Here is a 15,397-nt window from a genome sequence, read left to right as displayed (position 1 = left end):
TGCACATACACAGTGAGGCTGAGCAAATAGTTCAAGGATCTGCACCCTTTCTGCATTAGTATGTGGCAATACCATCTCCACACACTAGTGCCAGTTCTAACAATCATGTTGTACTGACCAATTATGTGGTTGGGCCCATTGTTCTAGAACAGGTTATATGCACTGACTCAAGTATGCACATAGCACCCCTGTGGATCTGTACAGACCAAAATGGCTGAATGTTTCAGCTACACTTGCTAACAATGAATTTACTGCATCAAATTTTCAGGCAAAACCACAAAATTATTACCATTCCCAATAGGTATTACAATATAAATACACTCAACACACAATAAGGCTTCCATACCTGAAATTACCTTAGACTACAATGCAGTGACCAGGCAGATTAGTGCCATTATCACTGATCCATTTTGATATTCCCACAAGCTGTGAAACGAACATTCACACTAAACCAAAACCACAGTATTTATCAATGTCCCACAGTTCTATTTCCACCTTGATCAGATGACCACAAACAAGATTTTTTTTATGGGGGAAAATAATACCATGTTACAAGTCATTTCTGAGGGTGGCAAGTCATATGGAGACAGATATTGTCTCCTATGAAAAATAACACTTGTGCAGATTATGAGAATGTGACATCCATGAGCTCTTGATACTTATTTTGCATGAAAACAAACAATAGTTAATACTGTCATATTGTGTGAGAAAAATTTGCTAACAATTTCTGCCTCATGTTTACAAATGTCTTCTGCGAGAATTATGTCTTCTGATAGAATTCATAATTCAAAGTACTCTGGGTAATGTCAATACATGTTACATAATATTATGACTTAAAGTGATTCTGAAACAATGAAACTACCTGTCCATGACTTAGCCATTGCATCAAAGTCAATGCAAAGTGAACCTTGCTGTGGTGGTGAGAAACTGTTTGTTTTGCAATCAGCCATTGATGTCACTGGTCAGCTTAGGCTTAGAGACTGGAAAACCCGACATAACATATCAGTGCTAATACCCCAGACAGTTTTCAAAGAGACCACCAGTATCCTATCAGAACTAAGACAGTCAAATTTAGGGTGGGTTTCTCATGCAGCCAGACATTATAATGTTATATTCATTTTGGAGGGATCAGTACAGTTTTGGATTTGATAAACATCACATACTCTGAGAACAAACTGGGCACTCATAAAAAAGAGAAGGAAAAAGAAGTTTTATGAACTTCGGATGAGATTTGGAATAAAGGCTTGTAGTTGTTAGGATAGGATCAAAGTGGATGGTGTAATCTGCTATGATGTTGCATCGTGGTACATAACTGAATTTATTAGTGAGCTGTGTTAGACCTTGTACATGTTTGTATTTGAACGTATAGTTGTGGACTATGCAGAGTTAGGCTTTGTTGGCCTTGCGTACGTATAATTAGGCATTTTTATTTTTGTATGTGTCTTTTATAATTCGCAAGGTAGGAAATGTGTAGGAATATTGTTGATGTTGATAGTTTACTATATCGAGTATTATGTATCTGGAGTCATGATATTATTAGTATAGCCTTTATTATAGAACAATTGTGTATGGAATATTTAGATGTGAGTGTAGGAGTTGATCTAATGATTTAATTGCCATTATGCTGAGGAAATGTATGTGAGAGTGTGTTGATTCTAGTGTGATTGAACAAGATGAAACTGTAATCAACAGGAAGCTTTCTGGGTGGGATAGGACACCACCCGAAGATTAGAGAGAGAAGATACGGAGAGCACGGGAGAATAGGCAGTAGTGCAAAGGAGCAGGGCCGGGATAATAGGCAGTAGTGCAAAGGCATAGGGCCGGAGATGGAAACAAGGATACCGGAAGTACCAAAGGGGATATAAGGCAGAAGTTACAGACGAGTAACACAGAAGGAACATGGTAAGGAAACTCTCTCAACTTTAATTTCATGTGTTAAAATAACTGGCAATTTGAATAGGCCTTGTAGTGACTGGAAGCAACTGCATTGAAAAATTGTCCTGTAATTGTTGAATACCATGATATAGTTTATTAAACTGTTATACATTTCACCTTATTATTTTTATACTTTACACACCTAGACCATCAGCCTTGCTGACTGGGAGCTCAGAGCTATTTAATCTTTTAATTGTCTGCCTTTCTCTGTTGTTAGCAATAATACCATAGGGGGCACGTGACAAATATGCTGGAGTACACATAAGCATTAGTATTTTCATGACATGCACGCTATGAGTCTACATGGTCCTGACTTTCGGAAGTGGTACTGTGGTACCTCAGGAGCATCACTAACATTTCCCTCATAGTCTGAAATCCCCAGGCAGAGACGGAATTAAGTCAATTTGTGGAGTTACTGCATTCACTGTCCAAGTTGTACCACTGGGATTCAATGCATGACTTTTAAGATGCTGGCAGTTTATCACTCAGCAACTACAATGACATTATTACTGTCAAAGGATTTTTTGTTTTAATAACCTTTATGAGTCACAGTACAGAAATGCGGGCATCAATCAGTTGGAATGCATGCAAATGGAGTCTTAATGGCACATGATGGTGGTAGTGCCACTACCGCTAACCTCTCATGTGAAAGTCTTACAAGTTTTGCATCAATGTTTGCACCATGGTGTGCATGGTCCTCAATGTCAATGCACAGCTGTTGGGAGTTTCAGCTACATTAACCATCTAATGCTTCAAATTGGAATTTGTATAGCTTAAAAAATACCCCTCAAAAAAGCAGCAAGACCCAACACAAATCATTGGTGTTACCTACTAATCCCAAATTATATGAGGCAGTATTGGAGCGGCTTGCAAAACATGGGCCTGACTATTATGTATATCTATACTATGTGTATTCTTTTCATGGTTCTAATTTGAAATGGCCATTTAGTTAATAAGATTTTTAAATACTAATTTTCTATACGATCGTAGATTTGCACTCTAAGGAAGAGGTCATTCTTGTATTAAGTGCTTAAAATTCATTCATAAGTTCCAAGTTTGAGTTGTACTATTAATCCAGGTAAATATCATGTGATCTGATTTCAGGAAATGGGTTCCTGAAAGGCCAGGATGACCTAGTTCCTAACTGGTTAGTGTAAAGCCCATAACCATATTTATGAGTTCAAATTATTCTAGAATCAAAATATGATGCTGTCTGTATTACGTCTTAGCATTGTGTGTGTGATTTGGATTTTTAACGTAGCTTTAACAATTTTTCTTTCATATTGCTACGATGTCTGCAGTGTGACAGTTTATAGTGATGTCTAGCATTGGGGCATCATGCTGCAGACATGTAGCATGATGTCCCACCCAGTCACATTATCCTGACACCAGGCCGACCAGTCATAAAACTAACCTCTTAATGCCGAGTGCTAAGCGAGGCAGCTGTTAGTACCATTTTTGTAAGTCTTTGGTATGACTCGGCCTAGGATTGAACCTATGACCTTCCACATCCAAGGTGGACGCTCTAACCACTAGACCACCGAAGCGGTGCTTAGCATTATATATAAGAGTTAAATTACAGAGCATTAGACATTGTAAGTATTAATATTAGTCTTGGAAGGATATTAAGCCGTGTTTAATTGCGAGGATTCCTTTGTTTAATTCAATCATTCATTGGAATTTTAAAGTGCTTGGACTATTCAAATTACTTGGAAATATATAGCTGTTTCAGAAAATGAATTTATCTAAAGACATTTTTAGATTATATCATCATGATTCATCAGTACTGTACTATTGGTACATCAGTACAATAGTGAACAATATTCTGAATACCACTGGAACTCATTTGGATTACTCAATACTTCTGGACTTGATAGAACATTTCAGACCAAATAGGATTTCATTTACCATACTGTAAGTTTTTCACTTGGTGTTTTAGGGAAATAAATTATATTTTCAATTTTACAAAACTTGTTGGTTTTTGATCTTTTTTGTTACTTAGTTCAAGACCATAAAGTCATAATGCTGTGTGTGATGTGATTTGGATTTTTAACGTAACTTTAACAATTGTACAGTCATATCGCTATGATGTCTGCAGTGTGGCAGTTTATAGTGATGTCTAGCACTGGGGCATCATGCCACAGACATGTAGCATGATGTCCCACCCAGTCCCATTATCCTGACACCAGGCCAACCAGTCCTAACACTAACCTCTTAATGCTGAGCGCCAAGAGAGGCAGCTGTTAGTACCATTTTTGTAAGTCTTTGGTATGACTTGGCCGGGGATCAAACCCATGACCTCCCGCAACCGAGGCGGATGCCCTAACCACTAGGCCACCGGAGCGGTTAGTCATAATGCTAACAAAAAATTGGACGAGAGCCACATCCTAGCAGAAACCAAACTGAACACTTATTATGAATCAAATTTCTATGACCCTCTATGATAATGCCATCTCAGAGGCTGATTAGTTAATTATCATGATACTACATGTACAATTTCTATTAAAAATTATTTTAACAGGTTACAAAAACTCAAACAAGGTCATGACTAGATCATGTAAACTACAAGCAGGGGTTAAGTACATCACATGATGACTGGTACTAACAATTGGGAGAAGAAAATGGCTGATGATCTCCTCTTCAAAACGTATATGTAAACATATCATTTAGAATCTAAATGCATGAAATGATTTTAATATAAAAATGAGTTACTGTGTGTGGTTCTATTATTACTGGAAAATATCCCCCCCCCCCCAACAAGCTAGATTTCAAATTAAATAATATTGGTTTGTCAGTTGTGTGGCTGGTTTGAGGTGTGGAGACTATGGGAAGTAATTGTTATAACTAGCAATCGGTTAGGCAGTACAGATCAAATTTCAGCTCTGACCATGCTTACATAAGTACCCTCTCACCTCTGAAGCTGCATGTTCTATCAAAATAAAGCTCCATAACAATCAACATGTATACATTTTTAAACTATCTGAAAATGAAAATGGTGAATAAGTAAAAAGATGGCATGGCAATCTGATCCTTCTATAAATGAGCTCTTTAGAATCATCAATCCCTCCCCCATAATGAAAGAAAATCACTGTAACCAAACATTTTAAACCCTATAATGAAACAAAGAATTAGGAATCACATACGTACTAACCAAGTTGGTTTTTACTCTGTCAGGTTTGTATCCAGCAACCTGCCTCTCTCACCCCATTTTTGTCAACCATTTTTTTTTGTTTTTTGGTTTTTGCTTTTTTATTTTAATACTGCTGGTTTGGGGGACCAACCTAGGAAGATCTTAAAATCTGGCTGGGCTGGGTGTGTAATACTCACATGGGTCCTTGTGGCTAGGCTGGGTACCCATCCATTCCTAGTCCTAGGTATTTTCCTACTATTATCTACAAAATTTTATTTTGGTTACTTTTTGTTTTAATCTCCCATGTTGGACTGCAAAGAGCTTGAATTTACAGATCCTGTTTGATTCTTTTAGTGAAAGTTGAAATACCATATTTTTATGTTAAAACCTCTTTTTTTTGTTTTTCTCAGGTACTTACTTGACTAAAAAGTCATCCTGCAAAGTTTTGACCAATGTTTGAAACACACACAATCAATAAAAATTTTGGCCAAATGAGTTAAATGTATGCAGTTGTAAATGTATTACATGCTAGTTTATAGGAAAAGTACAATGTTATCTTTAATGGATTAAATACTATTGTACTGATTTAAGCCCCATGTTATCATTATTTATCTTAAATCTAAAATAATTGCCTTCCTAGTCCTACAATATAAGATGCCTCACTGGATATTTATGCTGTTAGTTTGACTAACAACATAACTATTACGTGAGGTTTCTTACAGTGTAGGACCTGTATATTCCCTGTAAACTACACCCACCCCACATCATAACATGCCAATTATTCCATGCATGTAGCAGTACTACAGTGATTTACAAAAACTATACCGAAATGACAAATAAAATTCGTCGTTTTTTTGGCGGGGGGAGGGAGTAATAGATCGTAAACCGTGCATATACTACTTAATGTTTATTAGATAATGGGTTCGATCAGGAAATTAAAAAAAATTGACACTAATGTCAAGCTCCAGCGAGACGGAGGACCAGTCATTGCCATAACTTTGTCTTTTTTCACACAACACAATAGCCATGTCACTTATGCACATTGAAACCTACAAAGAAAAACCATGGCCAATATCAATGTTTTTCATCCGTTTGATTATGAAGCATATCGAAAATAATGTTACTATAAAACTTGAAGCACCTGTGCACGGCCACTATTGGTATGACGTGAGGACTGTGACAAACCAAAGATTTATTAATTATTTATTAATGATAAACAAGTAGAGGAAGAAACAAAATAATAATTTCTTCATTTACCTGGATGTGTGTCCATTTTTCGTGGATATCCAATATGATCCTCAAGCTATTACGCCTTTTTTTCCCCCAAAAATTTCGATCAGCACTCAGGCGACAAGTTAGAAACTGCTCTTTCTCGAGAATCATAACACAGTTGAGAATTCCAACTTGCGATGGTCTTTCTCGAATTCTTATTCATCTTGATGCCAATTTTTTACATTAAAAATCACTGTTTAAACATTAGCGAAAGCTGGTAACAAGTACTATTGTTTATATATCAATTCAAGTTTGTAACAAATAATATTCTTGATACCTCTATTCAATTATATTAATGTTCATTGACCATTACATATCACAGTGTGTCGTTAAACGATAATTATGTTAGGCCATACATGACACTGCCTGCTCAACATACTGGATTCTATGTGCAGCTAAAGTGGACATCAAAGACATCAAAGACACGCGCAACAGGTGTGAATCAGGCATTTAATGAAAGCACACTATACTAGTTTTAGGTGTTTATGCAATTATAATAAAAAAAATTGAAAAAACGAACACCTAAATGGAGTCTCTTAAATGAAGACAGAAATAAAATGATAAATTTATTAAGTTCCATAGCCATGCAACTCTATGTTATTATTTGATAACATAGATTAGTATATACTGTTTTCAAATGCCAACATATCTATTTTGTTTTGTTATTCATATTTGATTCCCCCAGATGATCACATGTGTGTATACAGAGCAAATGGATTGGACATAAATTTTTCAGCTTATACCAGTTTTACTCCATTATAAGCATAATTAATGAACACACATGCTTGAGGTCTCGAAAAAAGTCAAGACAGTTGACATACATACATAGAATTAAATGAGAGGGATGAAAGAATGATAAAGTCAGAGGGATAGTGATTCATGTAGTCTGGAATGTAAAATTGTAAATAACAATCGTGATGGAACAAAAATAATAACCAATTTCTGCATATAAATCTTATAAAACTAGTTCCAATAATTTACTCCATTCCTGTAGTTTCTCTTACATTATAGTATTTTCGTCCCCATTACAGCCCATTATTCTTCATTACCGTACATTACTGTACATTACTGTGTTTAGGGAGACCGTCGCCACTGCGGTGAACTAGGTCTGCTCAAACATTTCTTGGATTTTTAATTTTCAGTTTTGTGGCATTTAAGATTAAATTAAATGATTTTATTGGTCAACTGATAAAGAATTTCAACTGTAAAAACATGATTTTAGGTGTCTTGGTTGTTTACAAAAGTTTTGGGTGTTTAGTCGGACCGTCTACCCGATGGTCGTGTAGGCCTAGACAGTTGCTATGTTGCGAGAACCAGTCACTGATGGTACGCCCGATACGTGTGTATTTATCAATTGTGATCGACATGATCGTCGTCTCTAGGTTTTCTTGACATATAACGCATGCCCTATAGGAACAGAAGTGCTCCAAAAGGGAAAGAGTAATATTTCAACGGTCAGATAGGAACTCTAGAAATCCAGAAAATATGTCCAGACAATCTTGTAAGCGACAACAATTTTCAACTTGTTTCATTTTCTATTTGTTTAACATTAACATCGTCTAGTCCGAGTCACAGGAAACTCGGACTACGCCATGCTGATGCTACTTTTGATTATGAAAGTCAAAGTGATATGGCTGTATTCAATGTAATAACAACATTGAAAGTACACAATACATATATTATCTCATAGAAGTAGAATTAACAATAGCATTCACCTTTCTCGCAATATAGATTCCTTTTTTTACCCTGGAGACCTAGGTTTTTACGCAGTTGGCAAGTTAGTTGGTAGTCCGAGCTTCGTCTGACCCTTGTCACCCCATTTTTGATATTTGGACATTCTAAATATGGGTATGCAGAGAACTTGCCCCAACGTATCTGGAGAAATCGCCCCAGAGTGGTTGGAGAAGTCGCCCCACTTCGTCTGGAGAAGTCGCCCCAAAACCCAGAAAACCTTTTTATAACAGAATTAAAACATCTTTTACGTGATTCATATTTAGATTTTTATTTATACGCGATCACAAAATAGATGTTAACTGGTAATCATAAAAAGCACTATCATAGTAATATTTATAAGACGAAATTAAGTCTTTATATAATCTAATGAATGACGACGGTATAGTGATTAAAAAGGATGATTAGTCAAACACTATTATTATTATGAATCAAGAAGATTATGTTAAAGAAGTTGAACGTCAATTAAATGATGAAAACTACTACAAACATATTGTTGAAGATATGTCAATAGAAATTAAATAAAAAATTTCAACATGCATTAATGAGATGGCTATAAAAAAAATAATCCGTATATGAGGAATTTGATACTTTTCCTCTTAACATGTGTACACCTCAATTCAACATATTACCCAAAACTCATAATGAAATCATACATTAAAGATACAACAAATTTCATTAAAAAGTTGAAGTCTATTCCACAGCTATCTGTTAATTTCAATCCTGGTATTATTAGATGTAACATCACTATATACCAACTTTCCGCATGCAGTTGGTATTGAAGCGTGTAAATATTTTCTTAATAACAATCCTAATAATAGCACACTATCTTGTAAAGATATTTGTATAATAATAAAACTTATCTTGGAAAATAATTATTTTCAGTTTAATAATACGAATTACATACAAATAATGGGTACAGCAATGGGTATTAACGTGGCTCCTTCATACTCTTCGCTTTCATGGGTAAATTTGAAAAGGATTTTCTTCAAAATGAAAAGTTTAATCCATCTCTTTGGTTCAGATTTTTCGATGACATATTTATATCTGGAAGCAGTCAACCGAATAACTGAAAAAATTTACTGATCGCCTAAATCATTTTCATCCGACAATTAAATTTACTTATACTGCATCTAGTACGCATGTTTCATTCCACAAATATGTGGAATGTTCTTCATGTCATCCCATGTCATGTAAAAACGGTATACCATATAGCCAGTTGAAAAGATACCGACACATTATTTCAGATGATTATCAATTAAAAAATTCGTTGAATAAATTACAAACATATTTACAAAATAGAAATTATCCTACACATATAATTGATTCTGCGCTGAACAAAGCCCGTAATATTACTCAACATGAGGCTTTTAAAACAGCAGAATGTAAAATAGAGAGAGATCTAATTTCTTTCACAATACAGTCGAATCCTTCATTATCTAATCTACATCGTGTAATTAATAAATTTTATAGTCTCCTAAATTTATCAAATACAACCAGCATAAAAGCACTTTACAAAAATAAATAAATTATCGCTAAAGAAGACCCAAGAATTTGCAAGATTTTTTTTATTAGTACCAAACAGACAGAAAAGAAAAAAACAAAAACATTTTCGTCATCTAAATGTAACATACACCAGTGCTCTCGATGTGCAGATATAAGAGAAACTACTAATGTGAATAATCATCGCTTTCATATATAAAATTATAGAGATCTGCAGTTTTCATCTAATATTTCAACACAGTTTAACACCAGTAATTACTCTCTTAGCGAATTGTCTTTCATGCCAATATATATTGTCATGGTGACATGAATAGACTCAAAAAAGAAACTTTTTGGATTCATAAGTTAGATACTTTGTATCCTAATGGCCTTAATACCAATGTACTATATAAAATTGTATAATTTTCTTTTTTAATTTATAAATTGTATATCCTTTATAACAACATAATTATATGTATGACTGTTTGTCTCTTTTATTTTATTATTGTACTGTTACGTAATGACGTAATTGTTGTTTTAAAATAAAAGACGTTATCCGTTTCTTTTAAAACGTTTTATGCTGAAGAAGCACAAATTAAATGCGAAATTATTTGCACAAGATTTTGCACCTCACACATGTCGTTCTCCATTTTCCCTCATAGGTTTTATCTCCATCCATCAAAGAGCAGACCATTCATTGTAACAGTTGATTTAAATAATTTCAATGGAATTTAATCTTGGCCTCTTATTTTAGTAATATCTCGTAATTACACTGGCGACAGTAACGTAGGTATTGATATACACCATTTAGGTTGAAATATTTTCAAATCCAAGTTTTATTTATTGTTTACATTGAATTTTTTGGAATGATAGACGTATATCGATATAGCAAAAAGGTATGCATTAAGGAAAGAAACATATATAATGAGTTAACATATCAGCGACATTGATTTGTGCCGCATTAGTGAATTTGGGTCTAGTATGCGTGATTATGGTGTTATTATATATTACAAAATAACCTAATCTTGTTTATTTTGCATCGGTAATTTAGTAGTGAAATATTTTTTAAACTTCTCGTTCAACTTGAAATAGTTTGTTATTATTGAGAAATAATTTAATTACGAACATTGACAAAAAAGAAGAAATGAACTAAATGATGTAGTACAAGTGATCTTTCAGAAACCGTCCGAATTATACGCATTAGCCATGATGATGAACTCGGTAGCGACAGCATTTCTTGAGTAGGCATCAGTGATGCTTTTTATTGAGTTCAAGTATCATTTGTCAATGGTTAGCAAATCTCAATGAAAATCAGATCAAATTGTTCAGTAAGAGAGATAATAATATAACCCTTTGGCTTATTGACGGTCAGCGCCAATTCAGTCAATTTCAGGTTATAGAAGTCAATGCCATAAAGTCATCTCAGGATGACTTAGGTTATTAGGTTGGAACCATTTTATATATAAAGCTGCAAACATCACATCATGCTTACATCCTCTCTTATTTTTCCAAATGAAATGCATCTAATGATTTGAAGAGCAGAGCGAAAGGGGCAGATAACACTTATTTTTCGTTAAGTACAAAAGCGGAGTTGATCAAATGGAAAACTTGAAAAAATTTCACATTTTATAGATTTAATAAGTTATTAAGTTGAAGAAAAACAACAATAAATAAAGCCTTAACAACCATGTGGCGACATCTCAGAATTACTATATATTATCCTTGGGGCGACTTCTCCAGGCGAAGTGGGGCGACTTCTCTAGACGAAGTGGGGCGACTTCTCCAGGCGAAGTGGGGCGACTTCTCTAGACGAAGTGGGGCGACTTCTCCGACCACCATGGGGTGACTTCTCCTGACACCTGGGATGAGTTCTCCCAGGGCGATTTCTCCATGGGGCGAGTTCTCTGCTATTCCTAAATATGTCGGGGTACACCCCATTTTTTATATTTGGACATTTAAATTGGGGTGCACTCGCCAACATAAATGTCCAAATATCAAAACTAGGGTGTCAAGGGTCAGTGGAAACTTAAACTAGTTGGAGGCTTCCTTTCAACTTTTCAGAAATTTGCACCTTTTGTAGTGATACGATCATACGATCATCTCTTTTCTTTTAAAACATTAGTAATTTTTAGATAAGGATGCATATGAAATTACAGTGATATATTTCCTCTTACTCTTCTTGGCATATGTTCAAGCAGATGACCCCTTGTTGGATAGTTTGTACGAGGCCCTATCTCGTAATTAATCTCTTGGACGAAATAGTGTTGGATTATCGGCCGCTCACTAGTGATTAATTATCTATGGAACCCAACTACTGTGTTATAGTGGGGTCACACTGTATATGCAGGGTTCAATGGTACATCACAGTGATTAATTATCTATGGAACCCAACTACCATGTTATAGTGGGGTCACTGTATATGCAGGGTTCAATGGTACATCAGCACAATCCTAGCTCTATAGTGCAAAGTAAGTTTAGGTATCTGAAAATGGACATGCAAAACAAAGGTAAGAGAAGATAGAATCCTCCAAAATACAAAGTCAGATATTTTACACATAGCACATGCTTTTTTAAAGTCTAAGACCTTATTTGGAACATCATAAACCACATGCTTTTTAAAAGTCTAAGACCTCATTTGGAACATCATAAACCACATGCTTTTTAAAAGTCTAAGACCTCATTAGGAGCATCATAAAACACATGCATTTCTTTAAGTCTGTGACTGTTGGAACATCATCATGGGATGTGTCCTAGGGCAAAAAGGATGACTCCATTCATTGCCTCTTGTGACATGCATCAGGCCTATTGTACATGCCCAAACCTGCATGAGTGGCAGAGGGTGGGGATAGGGGACTTTGTAGACTAGATATGTGTCTTCTGGCCTGTTTTTGATGACATGTTTTGAACGGGGTATTTCGGGAATGAAGTTTGTCATGACATACTTTAATACATGGCTTGGAAGACTGTATTGAAGTATTGTAGTCTAGATATGTGGCTGGTATAGATTTACAATTAGGTCAAACATTCCCCTCTGATCCATTTATGTGGACATGGTTGGATGAGTGGGTTATATTTTACTTTTCATGTTTGCTCAGAAGATGTTGCTGGGAGGATTTTAGATATGCCCAGTAAAATTTACATTTTCCTCAGGCCCAGTTTAGGATATTTCTTGAAAAATTGTCCAAACTCGTATATTTTAGGAATTTAGTCCATCATCACGTCTCCATTGCTTGGCGGATTTTAATGAAACTCTGTTGGCTAGGTATATGGTTGATGTACATGCTCAGTAAGGTTTTAGTTTTTCCTCTTACCCATGAAACACTTTTTCAGACATTCTTAAAGAGATGGGCATTGTGAGAATTTATGACATCATCACTTCTCGATCCATAATAGATATAGGATTTCTTTCAAATTTATAGGTGAGAGTTGAAGTTACTGTAGATACGTAATTAGGTTTTACTTAATCTTCCAGCCTATTTTTTGTGAGAAATTTGGGGAAAATTTGTTCAATAGAAGGGAGTACATGAGAATTTGGCTTGTTATTTGGTATTTAATATAACTGTTATTGCTGGACATGCAAAGTTGTTTAAGAATTGTTCTGTTCTTTAATTGCTTCAAAGGTTTTTAGATATGATGAATGTATGTCATAAGAAAAAACATTTTGAAAAGATGATGCCAGAAGTGTGCTGATATGCAGGTCTGTGCGTGACTTCATGTACATCTACTTGTAACTTATGTAGTCAACATAAAATATTTAAAGTTTGACTCTTAACCAGAACAATTTGTATGTGTCTCTTCTCTTATTGAAGTATTTGTTTATTATTACAGCAAAGAATGCACAAGATACTGTTGATGCCAGGGGTGACCCTGGAGGGCAAGGAAAGAGGTATTCTGATCTCTTTGCATGATTTAGAAGTTCATGTCCTGTTTTGAGGAATCGTCTGAACTTGAGTGAATACTGTGTATACTCACTTATAAGTCGAGTCAAACTGCAAACAACAAAATCCTGATCTTAAATAGCATAATGCACCTGCTAATCAGGTTTCATGTTGTTTGTTCTACTGATTACTTCTAACAAACTGTTCTGATCCAGATCAGCTAGAGCATTTTACAATGGCAGATCTAGGTCTGTGCAGTTTTCATTTTTTATAAACGATTATATATGGCATAATCATGTTTTAATTGATGAAATGGGATATTTTATGTCTTTGTATTATTACAGTGGATCACTTGAACATGTTTGTAAGATGCCATAGAATTTTGTTAAACCTTATTGACGTGGGTTATGGATCACTCAGACTGATTTTTCCATCACCAGGCTTTACAGTTAAGTGAGTTTGTATTTTATAGCTCTGCATCTATCTGCATTTTGCATCATGCAGCCATCAATAAATAATGTTTTAAGCGTCTTCTCAAAAACCACAAGACTTTAACTTAAATTTATCAGAAAACATTTTGGTTTTAATGGCTTTAAAAATTTCTACAGATGCCAATTTGCCATCTAATATGGCCACTGTTTTGAAAAAGGTCAACAATTTTAAATGACTTCTTCTCAAGGACACTCTGAAGAGATTTCGATCAAATTTAACAGAAAGTGTACTGGCATGAAAACCTTTCAAGTTTATACAAGTAATACTTATCTCCATTAAAAGATAGTCATTGCTACTAACAGTTGAAAATTCCATCTAATATCCATCACTGATGGATAATTTCAATTTTATGCCAAAAGCCACCATACCAACTTCAATCAAACATAGAAAATCCTGACATAACCTCCTGGATTAAAGTTTTTTCAGATTTGTACAAAGAGTTATTCTAATCCATCAGTAACAATGGAAAAAAACTTGAAGCAACTGCTTCTAATTCATCAGTAAAAATGGAAAAGAACTTGAGACAACTGCTTCTAATCCATCAGTAACAATGGAAAAGAACTTGAGACAACTGCTTCTAATCCATCAGTAACAATGGAAAAGAACTTGAGACAACTGCTTCTAATCCATCAGTAACAATGGAAAAGAACTTGAAACAACTGCTTCTAATCCATCAGTAACAATGGAAAAGAACTTGAAACAACTGCTTCTAATCCATCAGTAACAATGGAAAAGAACTTGAAACAACTGCTTTATAGAATTTGATCATATTTGATATAAAAAAACTATTATGGTCTGGAGAATTTGACAGTTGTTGCAAATATTGCACATCAGCCATCAAATCTAACAGCCATTACTAAAATTAGATCTTGAGTGTTTCCGAAACTGTTAAATAAAATTTGAGCCATCCAGACAGAGAGCATTTGGATATAGAGAGCATTACAAACTTTTGACTAATCATCAGATATGGCTCCCATTACTTTAAAAGAAATCTTTTAAACAGCTGCTTATCAAAAACCACCAAATAGAATTTGAATTTGACAGAAAGCATTCTGATAGTAGGAACTTTAAAAATGATGACAGTCCTCTATCAATATTAATAACCTAATCCTTTAATGTATCTAACTTCCATCTTTTCTTTCTTTAATCCATATGAAATGTCAACTAGAAAAACAAACAAACCAAAAAACTAAATAAATTTATCAACATCTTTTCCAAAACTGTTGGATAGATTTCATCACATTCAATGTAAAGCATCCTGGCATGAAGGCCATAAAATTCGATACAAATGGTGCCAATCAAACATTATCTATGGTGCCAATCAAACATTATCTATGGTGCCAATAAAACATTATCTATGGTGCCAATCAAACATTATCTATGGTGCCAATAAAACATTATCTATGGTGCCAATCAAACATTATCGATGGTGCCAATTAAACATTATCTATGGTGCCAATAAAACATTATCTGTGGT

The 15,397-nt window shown here is 34.7% G+C and overlaps 2 protein-coding genes across 2 annotated transcripts in view; one reads left to right on the top strand and one right to left on the bottom strand.

Moving 5' to 3' along the window:
* Positions 1-6,446, bottom strand: part of LOC149803472 (caspase-3-like) — a 60,846-nt gene extending 54,400 nt beyond the window's left edge. Inside the window, exon 1 of the mRNA XM_089953195.1 lies at positions 6,323-6,446. Within this exon, the coding sequence (XP_089809321.1) occupies positions 6,323-6,338 (16 nt within the window). The 5' untranslated portion in view covers positions 6,339-6,446. The remainder of the gene's footprint in view (positions 1-6,322) is intronic.
* Positions 6,447-7,641: 1,195 nt separating this feature from the next.
* LOC149803471 (caspase-3-like) overlaps positions 7,642-15,397 on the top strand; it is a 45,629-nt gene continuing 37,873 nt past the window's right edge. The window contains exons 1-2 of the mRNA XM_089953194.1: positions 7,642-7,838; positions 13,379-13,436. Of these exons, the coding sequence (XP_089809320.1) occupies positions 7,823-7,838; positions 13,379-13,436 (74 nt within the window). The 5' untranslated portion in view covers positions 7,642-7,822. The remainder of the gene's footprint in view (positions 7,839-13,378; positions 13,437-15,397) is intronic.

This window comes from Sinohyriopsis cumingii, chromosome 3, assembly GCF_028554795.1.
Source record: "Sinohyriopsis cumingii isolate HCF-2022 chromosome 3, ASM2855479v2, whole genome shotgun sequence".
NCBI classification, from domain to species: domain Eukaryota; kingdom Metazoa; phylum Mollusca; class Bivalvia; order Unionida; family Unionidae; genus Sinohyriopsis; species Sinohyriopsis cumingii.
This window is presented reverse-complemented; position numbering and strand designations above follow the sequence as displayed.